This window comes from Protopterus annectens, chromosome 1.part0, assembly GCF_019279795.1.
Source record: "Protopterus annectens isolate FY-2018-M chromosome 1.part0, PAN1.0, whole genome shotgun sequence".
In the NCBI taxonomy this organism is placed as follows: domain Eukaryota; kingdom Metazoa; phylum Chordata; order Ceratodontiformes; family Protopteridae; genus Protopterus; species Protopterus annectens.
The window spans coordinates 597,910,094-597,938,043 of record NC_056725.1 but is presented as its reverse complement, the minus strand read 5'-3'; the positions used below and the strand labels follow the sequence as shown (position 1 = coordinate 597,938,043).

Here is a 27,950-nt window from a genome sequence, read left to right as displayed (position 1 = left end):
TGATTGCCTATGCAAGACTGTGGGCTGTACCAGTCAGGTAAAAATACAGACAACCTTGTGCCTGTGGTATGCCATGCACAAAGACAAACTCCTCTGCCAAAGTGTGTGAAATGTTAAGCTAAAAAAAAAAGGTGGGTGGGCTTTCTTTCCTTTAATTCCAAGGCAAGGAAATTACAATGTTAAGTATTGGTAGGTTTCTAGTACCTAAACAATACTGAAAACATACATTAAGGACAAAAGAAACCGAAGGACTGAGTTGTTAGACTGTAGGAGAGGATGTACTTTTACTTTAAACAGCAAAAATGACAGTGTAACTTACCAGCAAAGAGCAACAGATGTCACTTATTGCCCTTTTAAAGTTTTTAATATTTTAACAAGGTGTCTGAGACCATCTGACAATTGCCTGAACTATTTACAAATCAATAAAGGACTAGAGAAGAGGAGTAGTGCAGTGCTTTACAAGATACAGGGAGGAGGTAACTTTGCAGACTTGGAAAGTTTGGAATGCTGTGTGGTCCTCCTGCTTTAAGGCTTAGTCCAATAACTTATAGAGGACGGACAAACTTTTATCAAATCTAATACTGTGCAACATGTTCTTCAAGACATCGTCCTGCTGCTTTAAGTTTCATCAAAAATAGTAATTAATGTATCCATATACAAAACCAGATTACAACAGCTTCCAGAAAAGAGTTAAGTGTAACCTCTAGGCAGACATAAATGAAAAAGTAAATTAAGTCAGAACGTTAATGGTTTTCCATGATTTGAAATTTATTTCTATGACACAAACTTACAATGTAAAAGTTACTTTTTTTTTTTTTTAAGATACAGTCCACTTTTTTGTAACATTTTTAAATGATTCAAGTGGTCTGCCACATATTTGTGTTCAGGGAAATTAGCAGTTTGCAGGCTCCTGAAAATGCGCCAGTTTTCATCCCTACGTTCAGTAGCATGCCCCATTTCTTGTTCAATGCTCATGTAAGGTCGGCTCAGCCAGTACTCATTTTCAGCTTCAATCTCCAATCTCTTGATCATATTCCGCTTCATCTGCCATGTAACCTTCCTTGGTCTTCTGTATTTGCCAATCCACTGTTTTCCTGGAATGCCTTTTCTAAACAGTACTGCAGTAAGGAACATTTTTCTGGAGAAAACTTTCTGTAACAAAAACAAAGTTGCATTTAAGACATTCTTATCCAAACAGAAAAAAAACCCTACATTTTGTAACCATTACAAAAATATCTCAAGAATGTTTTTGAAAATAATTCAGCAGCAATAATTATAGTTTTGTAGCAGCTGGTTAAGGCAGAGAAAGCTGAAGTGAGTTCTGCTGTAATACTGTCAATTTTGAAAAAAGCCCCCACACTTTAGTAATTACACTACATCACATAACTGTAGAAATTAACAACATGGAAGACATGATGGAATGGGTACAGCATGTAAACACACAGACTTGATACTTTTCATAGCCTAAAGCTGTGAACTCGTGGAAAGTGAATGATGCAAACAGCAACAAGTAAATGACAGGTAAATTCACACTTTTCAAACTCCAAATACACAAACAACATTTCACAGACCTACAATGCATTATGTCTTAAGAAAGGTTATTACAGTCATATGGAATAGTTGGATATATTGCTTTAATGGTTTCACTCATGCGAGGTCTTGCACATGATTTTATCTTTAGAACAGATGAGAATCAGCAAGGATGTCAGTTTTACACCACAATTCAGCATCTCCTTGCTTAATGCATACACTGAACCAAAGTGTCAAAGTTTGCAACAGTTTTTTTTTTTTAATAATAATTTACCACACTGCATTAAATTATGTATACAGAAGTGCAATGAAAAGAACATCAAATCAATAACGTTTTATATGAAATTAGCAAAATTATGTGGTATCAAGGACTGTTACACTGTCTTACTGGGATAAAAATGTATTTCCAGAAGCAAGGATATACATAAATAGTAATATGCTACATTTTGATAAACTGGGGGTGCAGTTAAGCACACTGCAAATATATGGGTAGGTTAAAACTTTACAAGAGCAGTAGGCGCTGCACTGCCTCAATACTGCAAGAGATGAATCAATGGGCACACAGATGTGGAAACAGTTACAGGAACAAAGGTGGAAAATGAAAAAAAAATTATGTTTTTCACTGTGACACAAGCCTAGGTAAGTGTCACCTACATGCTATACACGTAGAAGAGACATACTACAGACAAAACATAAGGGAAGGATAAAATGCACAGTGGGACAGACCAATAATGATGAAGAATGAGATATTGTTGTTCAGGCTGACAAATGGAAATGAGGAAGCCCCTCCTGGGGAGCTAAGGTATACAGGTGATCAAATACTGATGTACTTTAAAATGAAATCACATAACATACAAAGCATTTTTAACCTGCCTTGTTTTTCTGATTTAAAAAGTGTGCCTCACAGATGTCTGAGGAAGATGCAACTGCAGACATGAAAATGTCATCTACAGGGGCATTAAGGAAAAAGACACGACATAGCCACAGATGGCTGATGGGCTCATGAAGTTGCGGATAAGAACTGTCCGTTTAACATGACACAATTCAATGTAACTAGCTTACCAGGAAGAGCTCAGAAACTTTCCTACTAGACAAACTTAAATGAGACAAACAACTTGTCATTTTTACGAAAATATTTAATTCTGTCCATGTAAAATGTAAACAGCCTCCAAAGCTAATTATGAAGCAAAAATAGCCTCCCTAGCTAAGGATAATCGCAAAGCACTCTATGTCCAAAATCTAATAGGAAATACCCAGCTATGTGGTGAACTCATTGTGGATGGCACCACCCATACTAAACTAGAGGTAACAGAAACTGCTTGCTGACAGATTTTGAGCAAACTTCACCTCCCGTCTCCTCCAGTCATCCCCCAGAGTACATGTGCCACCATTCCGAGCAGGTTATTATCAGCACTCTCCAAGGCCTAAAACAAGGCATCAATGGGATCAGACAACATCCAAGCTGCCTTTGAAACTCACTAACTCCAAATACCATCACATGCCAACATCCTGGCAGACAGATTCAGTGCTAACTTTACCTCCCCCTCACCCCCTAAAGGGCCCATATCTATACAGGAAGAATGCAGAGTCCCTGTAATCACAACTACGCAGGTAAAAGCTGCACTCTCTAAAGCCAAAAACACAGCATCCATGAGACCGGACAACATCCTAGGCTGAGTTTTACACGAATTTCAAAAAGAACTGGCCCCCCACCCAAGCGTCATGTTCAATAATAGCCTTGCATCAAGCTTTGTGCCCACTGAATGGCACACAGCAACAGTTATCCCACTCCCCAAAGGGGGAGCCACCATTGACCCTGGGAACTATCTCCTTATTAGCTGACGAGCCTGGTTTGCAAGACCATGGAACATATCATCATGGAACTCAAACAAAGACATTGGTAACCTTCAAACTCTGGATCCCACCCAGTTCGGGTTTGTGAAAGGCAGAGCATGCCTCCTGAACCTGATCGACTTCTTTGAGGCAGTCACCAAAGCCGTAGATGAGGGTAAGGTGGTTCACACAGCCTATCTTGACCTCGCCAAGGCTTTCGACACCATCCCCCATTCTGGAATTACAGCTAAACTAGGTATAAATCCCTACGTCACAAGATGGGTTGCCAACTGGCTCACTGACTGAACCCACACTGTAAAAGTTGGACTCCAAATCTGACCTCAAACCAGTGACAAGTGGAGTACCACAGGGTTCAGTCCTGGGACCTCTCCTGTTTGGTATCTACTTCTCTGAAGTAGAAGCTAACACAGAAGGCCCCTGGCTAACGAAGTTCACAGATGACTGCAAACTAGGAGCCATAGTCAAATCCCCAAATGATGTGGACATCTTACAGAAGGGCCTCACAGAGACAGATGCCTGGTGTTAGTGCAATAGCCTCAAGCTCAGTGCCAAAAAGTGCAATGTCATCGCCTTTGGTAAAAACTCTGTACCCATGAACTACCACACAGGCAGCAATCTACTTAACACCGAATGTGTGATAAGAGACCTTGGGACCCAGGTGGACAGTAGTCTATCCTTTGATAGTCACATCACCACAGCAATCAGGAAGTCCTTCTACGTGGCACACCTCATTATAAAAGGGTTCTCATCCAGGAAAAACAGAGGTCATTGTTCCTCTCTACTCGACACTCATTAGACCCATTATAGAGTACAATGCCCCTTTTAGAATGTACCTCACAAGACATCTGCAGTAGCTGGAAAGGCCACAGAAGTACCTCACAAAGAAAATTACTGGCCTCAAACAAATGCCCTACACTGACCATCTCAAAAAACTCCAGCTTTACTCCGTAGCGTATTGCCTACTCTGTGGTGATCTCTGCCTAACATATAAAACTATGTCAAACCCAGAGCTGTTGGACATGCTACACCTGAAGAAATCCCAATCCCTCCGAGCTACACGCTCTAGGGACCTAAACCTTGTCACCACAATAAACAAGACATGCTGGAGGGATAGATTCCTGTCTCAGAGACTTCCCTTACTCTGGAACAGGTTACCCATCTATGTCAAGCAAAGTTCTTCATTAGCACTCTTTAAGAAAAATCTTGGTGAATGGATGAGAAATAGGAAATACACCCCGGGGATCACTTGTGTGTATCTGCTCAACAGTGGCACAAGAAAACAACTTTTTTGGGTGGTGTAAGCCAGAGAACCTTGTTGGCTAGGCTTACGTAGGCCCATGGGCCGATAGCCTAGTACCTCCCTATGACCCTATGGCTCCTTACTACTTAAATCAGAGTGCTCTCTGAGGCACTAGGAATTGTATGCTGTTACACTAAAGTGCCTTCCTCAAGCACAAATAACGTTAGTCACATTTTACCTCCACTATTAAAAATTCAGTTGAAAAGGTACCTGAACTGTCAGTTACCTTCTCAACTTAATTTTCAGTGTACAGTAAGAAAATGCTCAAATTTGAGTTTGAGAAAATCGACATGCCATGCACAGTGCATCTTCTGGTGATCACAGCAAGCCGATTCCATATGCAATGCATAAAGCAAGTGGGGGCAGCCAATCAGATTCTTGCAATCCAAGCTGCAACTTGCCTAACACCACCATCCCCAGACCTAAGTTTTCTTTGTTCTGTCACAATAACTAAAGGGATCTGCAGTAACAATTCTCTTTCTTTTTTCCTTGATGTTTAGAATTTACCTACATTGCTACTGGATCTTTCTATTTATTTTGTCAGAATATTTCTGTGTGCCATTTGGCAAGACTGGAGATACAGCTACATTCATGATCTGAGAAAACAGCAGTGAAAAGAAACCCTGAAAGTCAAACTAGTACAGTACAGCTGCAATGGAGATAGTTCCTTAAAAGCAGGGAGAGGTAAGTCTACTGGCAATGTTCACATGGGAGGATCCTGCCCCATAATCCTTTGGTGTTTATGTCCGAGGACTGAAGTTACAAAATAATGATATACATTTGAGTTTCAGACTTTAAATCCTGCAGAAAATGCATGTTAACACAAACCCTGTGTGATACCCACCAATATGTGTTGTCCCCACGCTGGGCCAGTAATCAAGGAGCCTGAATCATCACCACTGACACTGGAGAGGAATGCGCTCTTGGAATACAAATGGATACACTCATTATTTCCAGATGCAGACCTGTCTGCATGAAGTACAATTTCCCTTAAGAGCACACACATCCACATGCAGAACACACTCAGCCTGGGGGTTTGGATGTCTCTATATCTGTCTCCCTCCAGGTCCCCAATAAGACTCCCCACTGGTACAGCTGTAGGGTTAGATCCTCGGCAGAATGTTCAAGCCAAGTCCTCCAGCACCCTCTCTGTGAACTCAGTGCTGTGTCCCTGCCCCAAGTAGCTGACATACACACACTAAGATTTAATTCTCTCTCTCTCTCTCACACACACACACACACACACACACACCTAGGAAAGGCTACCCCAGATTACCCGCTCCACCAACTTTGTCCAGACTATAAGGTAGATTCACTGCCACCAGACAGTTGCTATAAAGCTCATAACAAATGGTGTCCAGTTATACTCTGTACTATTAATACTAGTACAAATGGTAGTAGGTCATCAAGACAGCTGGCTAGGCATTCTGGAGTGGCACATGCAGTGTCACCAAATAAATACATGTACTCTCAAAGGTTAGATACTTTCTACAAGGACCAGTCACAATAAAAGTTTTAAACATATTTAATAAATAAAAAAACAAGAAAATACTGAATATATATTTACAGTAAACCACAGAATTTAAATCATAAAAAATATTGAAATTAACATTGATGGACAGACTCACGCAAACAAAGAAAAACACTCTTGGAACTAAACTTCACTGTATTCCTGACTGAATCTAAAAGAATTTACTGCTCCCCAGTTAAGTTACTATCGCAAGTCAAGATGCTGTGGGTGAGGGTCTTTCTAGTCAGGCTCCACAAAACAGAATACTCAATACTCCAAGATTTCTCTTTTTAATATCTAAAACAATTTCCAACAGGGCCAGCAGAATGACCTCATCTGGTCACTTGACTCTAGGATCTCACAGTATTTCCCACTGAAGCTAAGACAGGAATTTAGCACAGATGGCCACAGTACACATCCAAATGTTTATGGCAGTGCCTAGGGCCTTCCCTCTTTTCACTGAGCTAATGAACAAAAACTCTGTCCCAGACCTAGTGTCTCCAGTTTTATACAGCACTATGGGGTGCCGTTTTAATGGTTTAACAGCTTACTTACATTTCCCGTAATATTCTTAAAGTTAACCTTTGCTGTCCCAGTGTCCTCTATTAAAACATATACATTTAATTCAGTTGCCTTAATACATGTACATTTCTTTTCATTTCAGCAGGGTGCTCTGTTGATGCATTTTAACACAAGCAGACCTCACAAATACATTTTCAGCGCAAGCATCAATACAAAGCAGTTTGACATACAAATGGCATACAGTTCTAATACATTTGTAATATAAGCATCTTAAATAAATTAGTTTGATATTCAGAGGACAAATCATTCTTTACAAAACTCCAGCTGGCTATGCTGACACTTGCTAAGTTATGTAGTACCTTCTGTTTGCATTCTCCATGCAGCCCATCAAGTAGCTTAGACATGTTTCTCTGTAATCTGGTTTCATATGTCTTTTCAGAATGGTCATTGTTTTATGTACTTTACTTCAGTGCATGTAACTGTCTTTTCTTTTCTGCTGGTGTTCTGTGGGTTCCAGTTGCACACAGTCATGCACAGAAGTCGCGAGTTTGCATTCCTGCACTGTGTTTTCAATTATGTCATCAGCTCTAGCCTTCCCATGACAATCCAGTAAGACATTTGTGCAGCACTGCCAATAGAGCACCCATTCAGCTTGTTGGTCTTCCAATTCCTTCTGTTCATGTGTCAATCTGATGATATTTCAATTCCTTGTATTGTGGTAGCTGTAGTCCCACCATCAGCTTGGGTATAGCCCATTGTAAACTGTCCCGCTTCTCCTCAGTCATCACTATTAGATCTGACCCTTTCTCCACCTTTTATCATACAGAAGTTGGGCATTCATAAAGGAGGCAGTAAAAGCTTGCAGGCTTTGTCCAGATTTCTTGCACTAAGAGGTTGAAAGGTATGCTGCTCATCTAAAGAGAAGCGATCAATCGCATTATTTACACTCACTAAGCAGTTTAGTGAGTGTAGAAAAAAAGAAATAAAAATAGAAAAATGTGTGTGTCTGTTTCTGTATGCGTGTGTAAGTGAATGCATGTATGACAGAAGAGATCGAGAGAGAGTGAGTGTGATCTGGTGTGAGTGAATACATGTATGAAAGCAGAAGAGACTACATGTATGAGAGATCAAGAGCGATCTGGTGTGAGTGAATGCATGTATAAAAGCAGACAAGACTGTGTGTGTGACAGATTGAGAGAGAGAGCATGAGCAATCTGATGTGAGAGAATGCATGTATGAAAGCAGAAGAGACTGTGTGTGAGATCGAGAGAGAGAGACAGTGATCTGCTGAGAGCAAATGTACACATGAAAGCAGAAGAGACTGTGTGAGAGAAATCGAGATAGTGACAGCGATCTGGTGTGATCAAATGCACGTATGAAAACAGAAGCGACTGTGTAAGAGATTGAGTGTGTGAGAGCAATTTTGGGCAATTGTGTCTTTGTCTAAAGAATGATTTTTCCATTTCTTTATCAACAATATGTCTTAAAAATGAATAAACTGTTAAAACAGCGATACTGTTTTTGCACTCTGCACTAAATAACCTACATGGTTAACAGTGAATGTAATGAGATAAAAACATGAAAGAGCACTGCTATGGTCACTTAAAACACAAATGCACACTTTGTAATGAGCAACAGATTCAGTGGGTGAGAGCACATAAGTTGAAATATGTTATGTGAAATGTTAACTGAGAAGTATGGATTTGTAATTTCTTTACATCAGCGTGGTCTCCCATGACTTTTCTTGACTCTGCTGTTGTCCCTCTATTCCTTTAAATATGGCCAGATTTTGACATTTTAAGGATCCTTTCCCCTATAATAATGCTGAGATCCCCATAACTCTGTTAACTATGGTCCCCTGAAAAAGGTATTCCCTACTAGGGATCCAGCTGCTTCACTGTCTTGCTTTAGGCCTCTGAAACTGTTAGCCCTGGTGTGTTCTCTGACATCTGTCTGCCTGTATTTATTTGTTAATCTGGCTGGAACACTGCTCACAAGTTTTCAAACTCAACCCAGACACAAAAAAGAAAAATGTAAAAAAGAAATTGTCATAAATTTGTAATGCTACAGAAACAAAGTAAAGCAACTGTGGATCCCTATACTCTTGATATTCTTCAATGCATGAGTATGTGTAGGTCTCTGAAGCTGTCACTCAGTAGTGGCCACTAACTCCTGCAATCTTGCTATGGACCCCATGGGTCCTAATATTTGGGTTCCTATTGGATGTTCAACAGCTTAGGTTGTCGAATGCCTAGTTATCGACACCCAAGTGTTGAAAGTTTAAAATCGTGAATGGCCATATACACGCAAATTCTTTCCTCAAGAAAGAATTTGCTTGGCCATTATCAGGGATTTGCCCTTTCCCCTATGAAGAGCAATCTCAGAGTTGGTATATTTAGTTTGGGGGGGGGGGCAAAGTCCCCCACTATGTTTGGGTTCAGAAGTTTATTTTATTTTGCGATGGCCTAGTGAATTCTTTCCTGAGTTAAGAATGGCCGTTCGCGATTTTAAGGTTTCGACACTTAGGTGGTAGACATTTGATAACCTAATCTGTCGAACATGTATTATAGACCCTAATATTCTAGGGGGGGTAGCGGTCAGCCTCAAACTCCTGTCATGGCCTCGGACTCCTGTAATCTTGCTGTGGACGCCTAATATTCTCCTTAAGGAACACTTATTCTTCCTTTCAAACTTTCAGACATTACATACCATGCAATCCTCACACATGTGGCACCCATTTGAAGTCTATCAGTGGCCAGGCCTAAATTATAACAATCCAAATTTTAATCTTATGCTAGAGCATTTTTAAGCGCATCCTGTATCCCCCATCAGAAAGCTTTTAAATCCTTCACATTCTCAAAGCATATGATTCCATGCTCCCTTTCTCCTTTATTATACCTCCAGCAAATAATATCTACTGCTGGGAACATCTTTTGAAACCTAGCTGGGGTATAAAAATACTTACACACACATTCATACCCGAATATTATAAGTTTCCTTGCTTTTGTCACATAACATATTTGATCAGTCCTGTCCATTTCACAAACATATTTTCCCTCTTAACTTTCCTAGTCCTGTATAAACCCTTAAAATTAGTCTGTCTTTTTCAGTTGCCATGTCCTATATTTTGCAATCTTTGGTTGAGGGCTTTTGTTTGCAGCTCATCTTTCTTTTTTTTATTCCAGCTATTATTAATCCTCTGTATAACAAATACTCTCTTGAATAGAAATTACTGGTAATTTTGCCTTCTTCCCATTTCTTCCACTTTCCTTTTATGTGCTGTTCCCAGAATCTAAGTTGCCTATTTTTTTTTTCCTTCCACAGTTCAGTAATTTCAAATCCTCCACCATTTTGACTTTTTCCCTAAACCTTATGGGCACTTCTCGTCTTTTCAACTCCTGTATTGTCTATCGTTAATGATTAGGAGCATTGATTTTTTTATGTATATATTCTAGGGCCCTAGTTCTTTCCCTGTTCCTTCTAACATTTTCCAGAACATTATAGGCTCATCTTCCTTTACCAAGTAACACTGTTTTCCATTTTGCTTTATATGTATCATCCTGCAATAGACTTACCATCCTACAAAAATTCTCTCATCTCCATTTCTGTAGCTTGCCAGGTGTCTGCACTTGAGGAATACAAGTAATAGAAGTAAGCCTGTGCTACATGTATGACCAATGGTACCAGGCAGATCTTGATGGCTTGTATTTTATCTCTTTCAATGAACACCAACCTCCATTTTCTTAATTTACTTATTATGAACTGCTGATGTTCTCACCACATCTCCTTTGAAGTCTTTGGGAAGTTTTTTTTTAACTTATTTCTAAGCATTTCATTCTGTTGTGTCCTCACAAGGAGGGGAAGTTTTGTACTAAGATATATGCTGGCTCATAAGTAATTGTTGATGATTTGTAACCTGCAATGTTACTAAAATTATTTAGTCTCTCTCAAACATTTTTTTAAACAAGAAACATCTTTATTGAATTATCACTTATGACATAGGCAACACATTTATATAAATCAAAATTATACTGGCACATGGATATGCATACAGTTCGTCATTCTTCAAATGCATGGCACCTTGGGTGACAGCACACCTAAGTTTGATCTACATAGAGGCAGGTTAGGTTGACTCAGTCATAGACCATCATCTGATTGGTGTGGCTATCATGACCAGCTTTGAATTAGCTGTCCTTGTCAACTAGTCTTAGTCATCTGTTGCACAAACATGGTATGACAGGACCACTATATAACATGTCCTGAATCTGCCACATCACTGCAGTATCCAATCTGTGTATCATGTTTGTATCTGTGCATGGTGCCATGTTATGATACATAGGTTTCAACTTATGTAACTTGCTGAACAATCTAGACATAGCCATTGCCCACATTCTCATGATGGTCTTCAATATTATCTTTAATGGTGTTTCTTCATTCCATGGATGTTCTGGCTCAGATATCTGGGTTGTTTTCATAGGACTCTAGCACACCACAATGTGAGGACACCATGCTTTATTGCATGCATATGGTGATAGGTTATGTTATAAAGCATGGCAAACAAAGTGGCCATCCAGATGGTTTTCTTAAGTCGATATGAGAGTTCACCCCAGATCTGTTAATTCACAAAAAAGAGGCTGCGATACTACTCTAGTCTGTCACAAAGCCTTTTCTTTTACTGGAGTCAGCCATCTGCACCTAAAAAATCAAACAGAATATACAAGGTTCCACCATATTTGAATTTTGTACATGTTTTCCCCAAACCTGACCCAGCAGCTACAGCTTTGGTTAATCCTTCTACTGCTACACATTTAATCAATTCCAATACTACTGTTTCTGATAAGGATTGGGAAGGTTATTGATAAGTATGAGGAAAGAAGTGTATGCTTCTGCAACTTTATTTTCATTATTTGGACTGTCATGCTAAAATGTGTAAGTTTGCTCTGACCAATTGTGAAAGGTAGAGGAATGTTTTGTCCACGGTTTCTTATAAGGAACACTCAGGCTTAAATAATTGAGTGTGTGTGAGAGAGAGTGTGTGAGAGAGAGTGTGTGAGACTCATGTGATGCTTCTTCCAGCTCTATGGCCATTGGCACTCTTTTGGAAAGGTTTGCCTGGCTGTGTTCTCAGAACCTTCCAGATGATGTTAAATGAGATTTTAAACTCTCCTTTGGATAGAGATTTAGTTTTGGTCCCTCTACTTCAGAAGTGAACAAAATGTGTGATGAAAGGGATGGTTCAGTGAGAGATACTAGTTGTACACTAATTCTGGCATGGAGCAACCATATGTTTTGGACAATATTTCTGGTCAGTCATGTGTAGAATTTAGTGGAGAGGCAGAGCTCAGTAATATACAAAGTGTTATACTACTTTTACCAAAGTACTCTGGTCTTTTCCTAACAGATGGTAATGACTCCGTCTTGGATTACACCTGCACCAGGAATGTCTACTCAACAGGTTATGTGCAACAATTATCACCTTTGCCTGAGCATGGAGAACCTTGTAGTAATGAAATGCAAGTCATTATCAACTTACAATATATGTAGTTACAGTATAACACGGAGTCATTATCACTTGTCAGGTACAACTCTCAGCAGCTGCCACTGTTATTGACATTACTAAACGTTATCACACTAATGAATGCACGACATATTTTGTTTTCTGTCAATGTAGGGTCATGCTGAAGGCCCCCCACTTCTTTCGGCAAACAAGGTAATGCATATTGTATACATATATGTAGTAATCAAATTAATCTCGCAAACATCCCCAGTAACCTATTTGCATTTCTTCCTTGTGCAGGTGCTTCCACCTTGTGACGGTGACATGGCTTCAAGATCAGAGGAACAAATGAGTCTGGATGTGTTGCTATTCCCATATTCAATGGGCTGCCAAGCCATGCCTCCAGAAGTGAGAAATACTACAACTTGACCTTCCCCACATCTAGCGTGAAAGTACACTGGACTGCAGGAAGAAATATGCATTGGAGTGGACTCCTGCAGTTGTTGGAAGACAAATGGTCCCTCTACCCTAAGCCCAAACTTCTTGTGTTGTTTACTGGAGGAAACTATGTCTTCACTCATCCACTTGGACAGCTGTGGTTAGAAAGCAAGGCGATTTTTGAATTTTGTGTGGTCTGACATAGTTCCTAGACAGCACTGGAGAAATGCAAACAGCCAACGGGCAGCACAAGGCCACACAATTACAGAATGGGTTCATGTGTGGCTTGATGCACAGGGTTGACAGATCAACAATCAGCCATAACAGCATCACTGCAGATGATGTTCACCTTTTCAGAAGTGATGGAGTTCACCTAAATGAAAATGGCATTGGCCTCTTCTTGACTGATATCCATAATGGCAGAATAGCAGTAATGTACGACATACTGGCAACATGCACCTAGTGACAAAAAGATGGAAAACAGCCAGGACGAAGTAGGATCACTATGTTAAGTAAAACTTTTAAATTTTATGAAAAACTTTTTTCTCTACTTACAACACAGTAAAAGAACTGTAATTGTATGCGGTACTCATATGTACAGACATTACATGTTATGACTCAGGTTATGAAAATTAATGGTAATTTTCATATCCTGTACAAGTCTGCTAGGGAACTTGTCAATAGGTTGAGTAAAACCATTTTAAAATGGTAAAATAACTATCTGTATGCTGTACACATGTACAGATATACTTTGTGTATGACTTAGGTTATGAAAAGTACATTTTTTCTTATTTGGGTAAATAACTGGTAGGAAACATTTCAACCTGCTGAGCAATACCTCATTTTGAAGGCAATATTATTACTTACAAAATGGTAAAAAAAGTGCATCTGTATGCTTGTTCACATGCACAGACATTGCTGTTTGTTTAGGACTTAGGTTATGAAAATTATATTTTTTCATATTTTGGTAAATAACTTTTCTACAGAACATGTCAACATGCTAAGTAAGACCTCATTTTGAAGACAGTAGTAGTACTTACAATATGGTAAAAGAACTGTATCTGTATGCTGTACACATGTAGCAATATCACAATTTGTTTATGACTTAGGCTATGAAAAGTATTACATTTTTTCATATTTTGGTAAATAACTCTGCTAGAAAAAATGGCAAGGTATCCTTTTGAAGCCACTATCAAATTGTGCAACTTAATATAATAATATGAATTGTGAGCATCATACATGGACAGATATCCCAGTCTGCTTGTAGGATTATGAAAATTAATACAGTTGTCATATTTCTGTGAAAGTGTATGCAAGGAACTAAGGGAAGGTCAGGGGTGAAGTGTAATATTCACAGTAGAACAAACATCAATTTCTGCAAAAAATGCTCATCTATGACAAGGACAAAAATCAAATACTCTGCTCATCTGTCGCACTATGGAAATTAGGATATTTCTCATTATTATGCCCACATTTTTGCAAGGGAACATGGGGATGACACACATGATCTATCGTTTTGAAGCTGACACAACTCGTACACTCATGTACAGTCTGTCTGTTACAGGTGATGAGTGACTATACTTTATCAGATAAGAAATAATTATATTTCTGAGAATATCTCAGTAAAGAAGCATCACCCACTAATGGTTAAGGTATCATTTTAAAGCCAACATTCACACAAACAAATTACTAGCAAACTGCATTGGTCTGCATAGTATGTTCACCAAGATATTGTAATTTGTTTTACCAAAAAAGTAAGAAAGATGCAGAACATCAGCATTCCTTGGCAAATACTTAATAAAGACTTAGATGCACACTATCAACATTTAAAACTTTGGAAAGATCAGTGTCCACTGAACAACTTTCACATTTATTGATTTTATTTTATTTCACATTTGCTAACTGGGTAAGTCCGACATGGAACAAAGCCAATTTTTCAACAGAGGCCTGGGGAGAAACACTCCAGATGTATGTCTTTGTAACGTGGGAGGAAACCCACACAAATGCAGTGAGGACATGCAGACTCTGTACAGAAGGCACTCCAGCAGAGAATCGAAATGGAGAACCTCTTGCTGTGGAGTGACAACGCTACCGCTGTGTCATCCAAATTTACATTTTTAATCTAGACCTTATGGTTAAAGAGTTATGAACATTTGTTTTCTGTATGGTATTACAAATTGAGTATTTGAAAAAAGAGCTCAGGCCGCACTGTTGTTCCTACTGTGGAAGTAAGCAGTCAGCATTACCTGATCTGCTCCAGAGTGAATGAGTTAAATAACTTAAAACATGATTAGCAGATCCACTTCAATCCCTTTTTAACCACAGCCTGCGAACTGGCTATGTTCCGGCAGAATGGAGGACAACAGTAGTAATCCCTCTGCACAAAGGGGACCATCAACATACCATGAGAATTATACACCCATATGCTTGACTAGCCTCATCTGCAAGGCCATGGAAAGTATCATTATGGACCTTATTAACAAGGACATAGGTAATCTTGTAAAGTCAAAAATGGAGCGAAAAGCAACTATTAAATACAGTCCACAGGGAAAGAATTTCGCTGTAATGGGTGATATGATTCAAAAAGAACTTCACAACTCTAGGTGCAACTATTTATTAGGTACATCAACACATAGGTTAAGCGCTTTCATCTAACATAGTAGACTTCAGTACACAATGTAACATTCACCTCAAGATTATATATCCCTCCTAACCAAACACATTAAACAATCAAGACAATTAAAATTAGACAAAATTAAAGTGCTCAGTGCTCTCATTAAAAACAAACTAAAAGATATTCTTGTACAAGGAAAATCTGACTAGTGCTGAACATAACATCTTATGCAATTACTGTATAGCTAAATTGTGATGTTGTTTGCCCCTACTAAGTGTGTAGAGCGCGACCATATAACCATTAACCTTTTAATTCTAATATAGGCTTGATAGAAATACTGTAATTGATTCCCGGGTGGGTTGCAGCATTCAGAAATATTTGCCATCGAACCTCCCCACTCACCAAGTTTTTTTTCTGACATCACCACCTCTGGGACTGACAAGTATGTGCTCTAAGATAGCAAACAAACATATCACAGCCAGAACTTTTCAATATGTGTCTATATAAAGCATTGGTTATTTCTTTCTAATACAGTAAGTGATTGTATAGTCTGTTTCTTAAGCACCTGTCGGTTTTACAGACATAAAAACAGGAACATTTTGTACATTTTGCCGGGTATATAACATGTGTCCTACAATTCCCATTCTGGAATCTCAATGTTGTGTGGTTCATGTCTTCCAATGTTAAAGTGTCATCCTCCATTAATCGTGAAGCAATGGTTGCATTGCCCACATTTGTGTGTACCCCCCCCCATTTTCCTATTACTATTATTCTGAGTATCTTTATTATTCACTTTTTTCTCAAACCTGCTCTTAAGATTACGTGCAGTTCTGTGTACAAAGGTGGGGTATTCTCCTAAAAATGGATAGACATTCCCATCCGTTTTCATGATACTCCAATTGGATGTAAGGATCTTTTGTATTTCCTTAGAACGGTTACCATATAGTGATATGTATGCTCGTGGAAAGGGGTTGACCTTATTCATAATTTCATTATCTTTATTATCTGATTTTCTAGTTTCACCTCCTAATAGGGGTTTGTATTTTTTACCCCATTCTCCCTTGACATATTTGATAGTATTGTTTATAAGGGCTATAGGGTATCCTCTTTTCCTAAACATATTCCCTATAAAATCCAGTTCTCTAACCATGTCACTAAAATCAGACATCATTCTAGCTGCCCTAATGCATTGCCCCCTTAATAATGCTAGCCTTTAGGCTATAAGGATGGCAGCTGGAATAATGTAAATATGCATTACTAAATGTACTTTTCCTATGTATTTTAGAACAGAACTGGCTATTAACTATGGAAATATGTGTATCTAAATAGGATATACCCTTTTGATCAATATTGTGTGTGAATTTCAAATATTCACAGGTTGTATTTATATATTTAAGAAACTTTTCTAATTCATACAAAGAACCATCCCATAAAATAAAAATGTCATCCAAAAATCGTACATAACTCATGTATTTGTACCACTCACTCTTAAAAACACATTCTTCTTCCCAGTTTAATAGAACTAAGTTTGCGAATATTGGTGCACACGCTGCACCTATAGCCACACCATTATTTTGTCTGTAGTATTCCCCCTCATAGAAGATGTAATTGTGTTTTAACACAATTTCCATGAACTCAGTCAATAACAGGATTTTATCCCATTAGCATTCACCGCATTTGTGAATACTTCTCTCAAATCTCATCATCCCATCCTTTTCTGGGATGCATGAAAAAAGATTAATGACATCTACAGTTACAAATGTCACTCCCTCCTTACATTTGTCGGCAGTTAACAGACTCAAAAAATCCCATGAGTCAACTATGATGTGGGACACTTTTATATACTGGTTTGAGCCAAATGTCTATTACTTTGCCAAAAGGAAAAGCTTTTGAGTTGCTGCCAGAAATGATAGGACTAAATGGTGGGCCCTCCAAGTTTTTATGTACTTATGGTATCCCCACAACGGTGGCTAATACCGGGGATTTTACCTTTAAGAAATTATATAATTCTAAATCAATCCTATTGTCCAGAAGAAACTCTTCTAGATAAAGATCTATCTTGTGGTGCCCCACACTTACCTCATTGAGGGAGGAAATTTCATAATTTCCTGAATTAAAGTAAATGCATCTTGTTGGTGTATTCATCAGTATCATATAAAACTACCCCCCTCCTTTATCGGGTTTCATAACCCAAATATGATGGTCTTCTTGTATTTGTTTTAAGACAGCAACCCCCTTTTTACTCAAATTGTCTCTTTTCCTTTGTATTTTTACACAAATTGTATAACTTGTATAAATCTTCAGTCACAACCTTATCATAAGTGGCTAGGGTGGTGTTCATGGGTGGAATAAATGTACTACCCTTTTTAAAGGGTTTACTGACAGGTACACTGTTATTGTCATGGAAATATAAAGCCAAATTAAGTTTCCGCATAAATAGTTTAAGTTCTATAATATAATCAGTAATATAAAATTGGGTGTTGGGGACAACTTTCATCCCCCTGAAAAACAATGAAAAGTGTTCCTTTTCTAATTTAAAACTTGTGTAGTTAAAAATAGTAAAATCTCCTAAACTAAAACATATATCATTGTGTTTGACAATTTTTAACTCATCTTCTACCTTCCCCAATTCTGATTTTCCCAATTCCCCCTCTGGGGGGGGGTCTCTCGCCACCCCATTTGGCATGAAACAGGGCATGTCTCCTGCCTGTATCCTACATATTTGTTTGTTCCTAAAAAATTCCCATTTCCATAATTTCTACTATTGTATGACTTATTTTTATTATTGTAGTCCCTACCTGGGTACTTGTGATAATTTTGTCTGTTCCATTGGGTTTCTGTGTTACTTTTATAATTACTCCATCTGTATGCTTGTTGGCTCTCATACTGGTCAATGTCCCTTTTTATTTTTTTTACATTTTCTATCAAACTGGTGGTGGCAATTTCTATCTACCCGTTCATATTGTTTATGGTAAATACCTTCCAATTCGATAAACAACAAATCTTTGTTAATAACATTTAAATGCTCAATTTCTTGCATTAATGCACATATTTTCTTGTCATTACATTTCAATATAAACTCCATAAAGCTGAACCCAAAATTGTCAAATAATTTGTTACATTCAAGCGTATTACTTTCGTCCATGTCCACTCCCATGGGTTGTTTAAAAAAAGTTAAACCCATGGGTACAATCTTGAGTTCAAGACACCTTTTAAGATACATATTGTCCATTTGTAGGGTTTTAACTGTCCCTAACTTCTTGCCAAAGTCATAAATTAAACCTTTCAAGGTTTTGTCATTCTCTTTGGCATTGGTTTCTCGTTTGTCAATCTTTTCCTTGTACTGACAAGTAACAAAATCATATTTACTGTTGAAAAATTCATCTAAATCTTGTTTATAATTTTCATTCTGTTTAAATGAATGACTAGCTTGCGGGTTAACAGTACCTGTAATGATAGTCTGCCCGACTACCGAAGTTTTTTTGAGGACCATTCGCTTAGGTTTTGCTCCCGATATATTGAACTCGTCCTCCGATCCACTATCATCCCTTCTTAGAAATTCAATAGAAGGATTTAACTGCAATTTGTTATCACTGGCTCCATGAGAGGGGTCCGATAATTCTAAGGAAATACAAAAGATACTTGCATCCAATTGGAATATCATGAAAATGGATGGGAATGTCTATCCATTTTTAGGAGAATACCCCACCTTTGTACACAAAACTGCAAGTAATCTTAAGAGTAGGTTTGAGAAAAAAGTGAATAATAAAGGTACTCAGAATAATAGTAATAGGAAAATGGGGGTACACACAAATGTGGGCAATGCTTTGCAATAATGGAGGATGACACTAACATTGGAAGACATGAACCACACAACATTGAGGTTCCGGAATGGGAATTGTAGGACACATGCTATATACCTGGCAAAATGTTCCTGTGTTTATGTCAGTAAAACCGACAGGTGCTTAAGAAACAGAATACACAATCACTATTACTGTATTAGAAAGAAAGAAAGAAATAACCAATGCTTTATATAGACACATATTGAAAAGTTCTGGCTGTGATATGTTTAAGTTTGCTATCTTAGAGCACATACTTCTCAAGTCGCAGAGGTGGTGATGTCAGAAAAAAACTTGGTGAGAGGGAGGTTCAATGGCAAATATTTCTGAATGCTACAACCCACCCAGGAATCAAGGACAGTATTTCTATCAAGCCTATATTATAATTAAAAGGTTAATGGTTATATGGTTGCACTCTACACATTTAGTAGGGGCAAACAACATCAAAATTTAGCTATAAAGGAATTGTACAAGATCTTATGTTCAACACTAGTCAGGTTTTCCTTGTACAAGAATATATTTTTAGTCAGGTTTTCCTTGTACAAGAATATATTTTAGTTTGTTTTTAATGAGAGCACTGAGCACTTTAATGGACTAGTATTGTCTAATTAATTTTAACTGTCTTGATTGTTTAATGTGTTTGATTGGTTAGGAGGGATATATAATCTTGAGGTGAATGTTACATTGTGTTCTGAAGAAGTCTACTATGTTAGATGAAAGCGCTTAACCTGTGTGTTGATGTACCTAATAAATAGTTGCACCTAGAGTTGTGAAGTTCTTCTTGAATCATATCACCCATTACAGTGAAATTCTTTCCCTGTATGAAATAGGTAATCTCCAAACTCTGGACCCACCCAGTGCGGATTCATTAAAGGAAGACCCTACCCATTAAACATGCATGACTTCAAGAAAGTCACCAAGGCCCTGGATGAGGGAAAGACTGTGCATACTGCCTATTTTGACCAAGGCAAGGCATTTGATGCAATCTCCCACTCAGGTATTATAAAGAAACTCTCCTAGTTGGTAATTAACCCCTATATTGTCAGATGGGTAGCCAACTGGCTCACCAACAGGACACATACTGTCAAAGTGGACCAGTCACCAGTGGAGTAGCACACATTTCTGTGTTGGGCCCCTTACTGTTCAGGATTTATTTCTCAGAAGTCCAGGCAAACTTGGATTGGCCTGTGGCTGACCAAGTTCGCTGACAATTGCAAAGTGGAAGCAATCACAGACTTCCCTAACAATGTTAACATACTGCAGACAGATGATTGGTGCCAATGACTCTAGCTAAATGCAAATAAATGCATTACTATTCCCTCTAGGAAAGCTGACATCCCTACCAACTACATTATAGATAGCATCCCTTAAGTGTAGACTCCGTGGTATGTGATCTGGGTACCAAGGTCGACAGCAACCTGAACTCGGACCACCACATATCCACAGCAGTAAAGAAATCCTTCTATGTGGCACATTCTATAAGTAAAGGGATCACATCTAGATCCAAGGATGTTATAATTCCATTATACTATGCTTTCACTAGACCTGTAATTGAGTACAATGCCCCACTTTGTATGTACCTCACCAGGCACTTGTAACATTTCTCACCGAGAAATTACAAAGTACACAAAACAAGTCTTACGCAGAAAGACTGAAAGCCCTGCCACGGTATTCTGTCTCCTACAGGTTGCTAAGAGGTGACGTGTGCCTGGCTTACAGGGCAGTCTCTGACCTGGCCCCGATGGAAATGCTACACATTCATAAATCAAACTGCACGAGGGTCACTCACTCCAAGGATCTTAACCTAGCCTCTGACATGAACAGGTCATGCTGGAGAGATACATCTCCCACAGACTGCCACTTCTCTGGAACAAGCTTCCAGTTTATGTGAAACAGGAGCCCCTCTCCGACAGTCTTCAAACACAACCTAGATCAATAGATAGGCGACTGGAAATTCACTCCTGGGGTGGCACTCATGTCCCTTCTGAACAGAAAAAGTTATTTACTACCAAGGACCTTACCTCTACGAACTTCACTCTATCACTGACAACTGGGGCAAATTTTATTATGGTCTGTAAGCTTTGCATGTACCCTGGTGCTTGTTTCATTTTGTACTCTGTTTTTTCTCTGAAGCTTTTCTCCCCGGGCCTCCATTGAAAATGGAATAGAGCCTGGCCAGTGGACTCTCCCGGTCAATAAATAAACTCGAGATAAATATGGCTATGCTTGTAAGGGCTCTAGAGCAGTTAGCCTAGTAACGTTCTATAAACCTACGAGCTAAAAATAAGTGTTTCCCAGGGAAGATAATTTAGATTTGCAGAGATAGTTGTTTAAAGGAAAGAAAAGTGAACCTTTCTAGCATATGTCCCAAGGAGGGAAAAGGGGCTTGAATAGGAGGCCTAATGTGAAAGTTACTCCATAAAAGTCTTTGCAGACCAGAAGTCAATTGCTGAATGAAAATTTGAAATAACTGCCAAATTCAGAGAGTAGTTTAGTCCACAGTCAATTACAAAAGTACAGATGCACTAAAGGAAAAAGGATTTATGCACCTGCTCGGTTACCAAATATAAAACTGATCCATTTATCTCAATACATTTTCAAGATGGAAAGCTTCTCTGAAAAGGAAGTTGTGGTAACTATCCTTTACCAAAACAGGTTTATAGTGCATGAAATGAAGTGGAAAAGCAATGATGCTACATTCAGAAAGTGGAACTCAGTGAGGTGTTTTTGCCTGAGGGGTTAGAGAAGAGCACCCTAAAAGGTTGCAAATGAAGGGGCATATCCACTACAAAAGAACTCATTAGGGTGTGTATGGGGGAGGGACAGAGTTTTTCCTGATCCAGAACAAGGGCTATACAAGGATGACTCTGGCCCTGACAAGTCTGAATTTTCTGAATGAACCTCATTCATCAGATGAAGTTGGTAAAAAAGCATAAAGGAAACCAGCTAGTTATCTATAGATAAAAGTATTTTAGCCTGATCACTCAGTGGTGGTGGTGGTGGTGGGGGGGGTCAATAAAATAACATCGTGGCTTGTCCCAGAGATGGAAAATTCCTCAAATCACTAAACGAGGCATAGCCCACTTGTTAGTCATCAGAAAACACAATCTGAGTCCATCTGTTAGAGGAATGGCTCATCCTAAAAAGTGGCTGGTCATTAAAAATGCAGTGTAAAATGATGTCTCATTGCGATGCTCTCATAGCTCACAGATATAGCAGGTAGGAGAACATCCCCAAATCTGCTCAGGAACTGGACCACAGCTAGTTCGATGAGGCAGGAAGTTTGAAAAACTTACAGTATTAACAGAACAGATGTCTTCAAGATGTTTAATGTGGAGAGGAGACTCCCAAGGTGAGAAGGCAACCTGAACTTTCTGCAGGCTGAAGTGCCCCCGCCCCTATCCTGGAGCAGGTACATCTGTAGTGACTGACGCTTGAGGATTTTCTTTTCTAATCTATTTGTTGACCAAATAAACCCACTGGACACAACTGTCCTTTTTCAGGGGCAACCTGTGAGCACTGTCTGGTTAAGTGACTTAATCACAGTCACACAGTAGGCAGATGAATGTGGAAGGAATCTAACCCTGTACCCTAGTCACAGGAAGCAGCTCATTAACTGCTCTGAACTTCAGTTCTCTGCTTGAATTGCCAAACAAATGGAATGGACTTCCACACTGAGGATGAGTGGGATCCAAACATCAGAGCAGACATCGACAAGCCCTTAATATTAAAACTAGGAAGAAAAGTGGTTAAAATTCTTGGATCACTGGGCTCGGTCTACTCAAGTACATTCATATGGAACCTGGCATGAGGAGTCATACAATTTGGAGAAAACTGTCTGCTAGAAAAAACAAGAGGCAACTAATCTCTACAGAGAAATACCTGTGCACAGGTAGGAAAGGCCTGACAAAGGGACATGCTTACAGAGCAACCTCCAAAGTTTACTGTCTAAAATGGAAGAGAATGGGCCTTCGTAAGAGTCACCAAGTTCTTGTTGAGACAAATAATCTGAGCAGAGGCTCCAGGATGTCCATTAGACCAATCTTCATTGGTGAGGCGAGGAGCCAGTTATCTAAGTAGGGGAAAACCGGCTTTCTGCAGATTCCAGTGAGCCGCTATTATGGACATGCACTTGGCAAGCACCATGGGGGCACTGGTGAGGCCAAAGCGTGGAGTCCTGAATTGGTAATAACTGGCTCAAACCTGATAGTGCAGATAATCCCCACTGCCCCTGGGGATAATGAAACAAAAGCAGACAACCTGAAAGTCCAGACAGAACAGCCAGTCTCCTCCTGACAGACAAGGAAGGATAGTTTTGTTTTGTGCTGAGGTGTTCAGGCCAGCAGGATCCAGTATTGGGTCTAAGATCTTTTGTCTTACTTGTCATCAAACAAATGGAATCTTCTGAGCCTTTCTGGTCTAGTAAGACCTCTTGAACGTCTATTTTCTGCAAGACACTTAACTCCTTCCTTGCTTCTTTTTTCTTGACAGAGTGAAATGTCTGGCAAACGAAACAAAGAGTTGGGGAAGGGCAAAAAATAGAAGAGACTACACACTGGGATAATATTTCCCTGATCCACTTGCCTTTGATTATGTATTCCAAGCTCTCAAATGGATGGAATAGTGATCCCCCAACTACCTCCAGAGTAGGAAAGTTGGGCAAAGTCTCAGGACTGCTGTTGGTGTGTCTTTGCCAAGAGGATATCTAGCCTGCAAACATCAAGAATCCTAACCTTGTATCTATGAGCCTGCAAGTAAATTAGACTAAGAGGAAAGATCTCTTTCCTGCATTCTGTTGTTGCTGCTGTTTGGCATGCCTCAACCACATATGGTGCTGGATCCTCTGTGTTCCACTGAAAATATATTATGCAAGGTGGAATTTAAACTTCTGTAGCAGTAAAGGCCTTTCCTTGTTTTTTTTTTTTTCTTTCCATTTTCTCTAGGTGTTCCTGAAACTCTCTAAAAAAAAAAAAAAAAGGCAAAGGGGTTAGGCTTGGTGTAATGGTCAAGATGTTCACCTCAAAGACAAGGTACAGGACTTGATTCCCATCAGTGATGAACACTGGATAGGCTTAAAATGGCCCACAACAGCAGCTAGCCTAGTACTTGCCTACAAACCTAAAAACATTTTTTGGGGAGAGGGTTGTCATAATGGTTATGGTTACTGGGTAGATTTCCAATTCTCTGCAGACTGATACTGCTAGAATTATATAAAGTAAAACTGTTTTTCTCCATACAGTAATAACATGTACGGATAGAAAAATACATATAATTTGGTAGAACTGTTTCTCTATCACAGTAGCAGAGGTTTGGTAAAAACTGCTTTCTATCATAGTAACAGTGTGATATTTTTAGAAATAACATGCAACTCGGCATCTGCAACTACAGAAAATAAATATGCAGTAAACAAGTATGAATAACTTAGCAGAATGTGCTTGTGTGGAACAAAAAGTATTATACTTCTGAAGGTTTTTGTAACAAATGGCATTGACAATAGAGGCTTGTTGAAATATTAAACAGTCGAATGTATACAGATATTCAAGTGCATAAACCTACTAAAGGGAAATGGCTAACACAGCAGAAAAAGTTACAGACTATCCAATCAATGAAAGAACATTTTGGCCTGTTGAGGAACCGTTTTTCTTTGGATGAGATAAGGATGGAGACAAAGAATGCTTTAATACAGGAAAAGAATGCTTCAACATGGACGAAGTTTGAAATTAGATAACAGTGACTGTAAAGAACTGTCTGGTAGACATTTTGTAATTTGAGTCATCTGAGGAAGTGCAGTGTTTCTGACAGTAACCTCTGTTATAAAGAAAATGTAAAAATCATGACAGTAGTGCTTGGTCGGCTTGTTTCAATAAACCTTTCAGTAAATACGAATACACAGTTGAACAGTATCTTAGTCTTGCAACCTGTTAATTCAATTTAACAGTGGCAAGCAAGACTTAAGCTGGACCCTTTTAAATATTCGTACAAGTAGTACTACAAGCACTAGTTAATATTTTGCTGGCTCCAACCTCCATACAGTCGGTACTGAACAGCTGAGCAGTATCAGGTACTTCCAAGTGTGTGAAACAGAGATTTCATCTTTGCATCTGCTCTGAGACATTCACCAGCATTTTCAACAGAGGGAGTTTCCAGTTTGGAATTTTGGTTTACAGCCTGATCAGCTATTAGCCATTTCTAAAAACAGTAAACCTCTTTCTGAAATAACATGATGCCATCAAGAACATAAGTGCTAGGTGCACACATTCTGTGGCCATAAACTTAAACAGACTCCCGATAACGTGTGGACATTGTTAAGTCAGTGGTATAAACAAGCCAGTAATGACGTTAAATGTAATAAAGCATTGTTTGGTATAAATAAAAGTGAAAAAAGGTTATATGCATAAATGGATTCACTGTTTTGATCAATATGTACAAAAGTCAAGTTGAATGTCTTAACTGTGGAGACAGATATGTATGTTTTTGTTTAGCGTGTCATAAAACTGTGTTACAGCAATCATCAGTAAACACTATGCAGGACAAGTCACAATCATCAGAAGTTAAAAGTCATTTTATAATGCCACTTTCCACCTTTTATAGAGAATTCCATTCATTTTTAGACCATGCTAAAAGCTTATAGGTTGAAGAGACAACTGAAATGTTTCAGACCTACTATTCGTAGTGGGATGCTTCTAACAAGAATAAGGAATTAAACAGCTGGATGATAAGTTGACAGAGCTCAATGCAAACCACATGCAAATATTAATGAAACAGGACATACAGGTTAAAAAATATATGCAAAATGTTTTAGACATTTTGACTAGGGCTGATTTTGCTATACACACTGTTATGGATTCACAGGATAATATGCGTGGGGACACTGACACAGAAGCTCTTACACATGAGTTACAGTATGCACAACAGAAACTTTTGAATGCCATGGCAAAGGAAGCAGAATTACACATTAAGACAGGAATTACAGAAACAGCTAAAAGAATATACAGTTGCAAATGCAGATTTACAGAGATGTGTGTCAGAATGTTAGTTCAGATAACATTAATGCTCCAAACGTGCAGGTAGTGGCAGGTTTTCCAGTTGATCTCTACCAACAATCTCATTTGTTACAACCCATTCTTCATTGGAATGACAAGAAAAGTATGTTTTACAATATGTTGACATTTGAAGATTGGCTTTCGTATACAGCTGGCAATGCATGGAATGACTGACTGGAAGAAATACCAAAAAAACATCTTTGCAAAGTGTTATAAGACTTTCATGGTCTCTAATGAATGCAGGCTTGATTCCAAGTTAACAGAATGAGAGCTATACTCTTGGCATATTCCCAGGGTCAATCTTAACTACAAAGTTGTTAGAGTATTTTAATATTACAGTTTCTGACAGGATGTGAGAACAGGCACAGCATTTTAAGTTGACTTTTCAAATAATTTGCAGAACAGATAAGGAAATGAATGACCCAGAAATGCAAGAGAGGCGTTTTTGGAACAAATGTACTCCCGGCTGTGTGTACAGATTAACCTTAATGACAAGTTGTGGCAACAGGGAATACTAAATTGCAGCAATATGACAGTGAAGGCAATGTTTATCCAATGGGAGTCAAGAAGAACCTTCCTGTAGCTCAGAATGTAAAAGGCAGCAGGCTGTATGTCAGGAATTGCTTCATTCTGCATATGCAGTAGATGAGGATGAGGATAGTAATTCCCAGGAGAAAGAACACAATATTTGTGCTGTCAGAGAAGTTTTCAGGCAACTGGATAATGATAGTGTTTCACAATAGGGGTGTGCCCCCCCTTTACTGAGATATTTCAGTTAGCATTTTGTAAAAAAGGAAATGATGGCATATTAGAGCAATGTGTTCATAAGCTAATGAGAGGGAGAGTAATGAGTGACAGAGATTTTTTTTAGCACATTTTATTCACTTGGTACTGATGAAGATTGGTTTGAAATAGTAGGAGCAGTAGGATGGGGTAGAAGTAGAAAAAGGTAGGGGGTGAGAACAGGGATGTACTGAGAGTGGCATCACCCCCTCTGGCTATGGGAAGCCCTGATGATAGACAAATTGCATGTTTTTCCTGTAGAAAATTAGGACATATCAAGCAAGGCTGTGTACACTACAGAAAATGGAAAAATAGACAGAAAGACAAAGGAGTATTTACAAGGGACTCAGAAGAAAAAGAAGTCAGGAAGAAAAAGCAAAATGATGCAGAATGATAATACAAATACACAGGATCAAACATTTCATAATAAGGCAAGAGGGAATACTAAACTGCAGCAATATGATGGTAAAGGCGATGTATAACCAATAGGAGCTAGGGAAGATTTTCCTGTAGATCAGAATAGACAAGGCAGTGGCTGTATGTCAGGAATTGCTTCATCTTGCATACACAGTAGAGGAGGATGATGATTCCCAGGAGGAAGAACACAATATTTGTGTTGTGACAGAAGTTTCTAAGCACCTGGATAAGGATAGCTATTCACAACAGGGGTGTGCCCCCTATTTAGATGGTTCATTTAGCATTTTTTAAATGAGGAAATGATGGTAGACCTTTGACATATGGGTGGAGGGGTTGCCATGGAAAAATGTCTTTAATAGACACAGGAGCAGTAGCGTCTGTTACAAAAGGCTTAAGCCGGATCCAAGAAAGAAAACTTTGATCTCAGGTTATAGTGGTAGTGCATGTGTCACAGTGGGCAGTGAGCCTGTAGAAATTAAGTTTACTCAGGATGAAACTGTAATGGGAACATTTTTGGTGCATCCTAGTTGTGGAATGACCATAACAAGAATGGATATTTTAAACAGACTAGGGATAGTAACTGATTTTTCCAACTGCACTTTG

General features: G+C 38.8%; 1 protein-coding gene across 1 annotated transcript in view; it reads right to left on the bottom strand.

Annotated features, from left to right (window-relative positions):
- Positions 1–747: 747 nt before the first annotated feature.
- Positions 748–27,950, bottom strand: part of MRPL57 (mitochondrial ribosomal protein L57) — a 119,844-nt gene continuing 92,641 nt past the window's right edge. The window contains 2 exon segments of the mRNA XM_044061680.1: positions 748–847; positions 850–1,152. Coding sequence (XP_043917615.1) covers positions 818–847; positions 850–1,134 — 315 coding nt within the window. The 5' untranslated portion in view covers positions 1,135–1,152 and the 3' untranslated portion in view covers positions 748–817.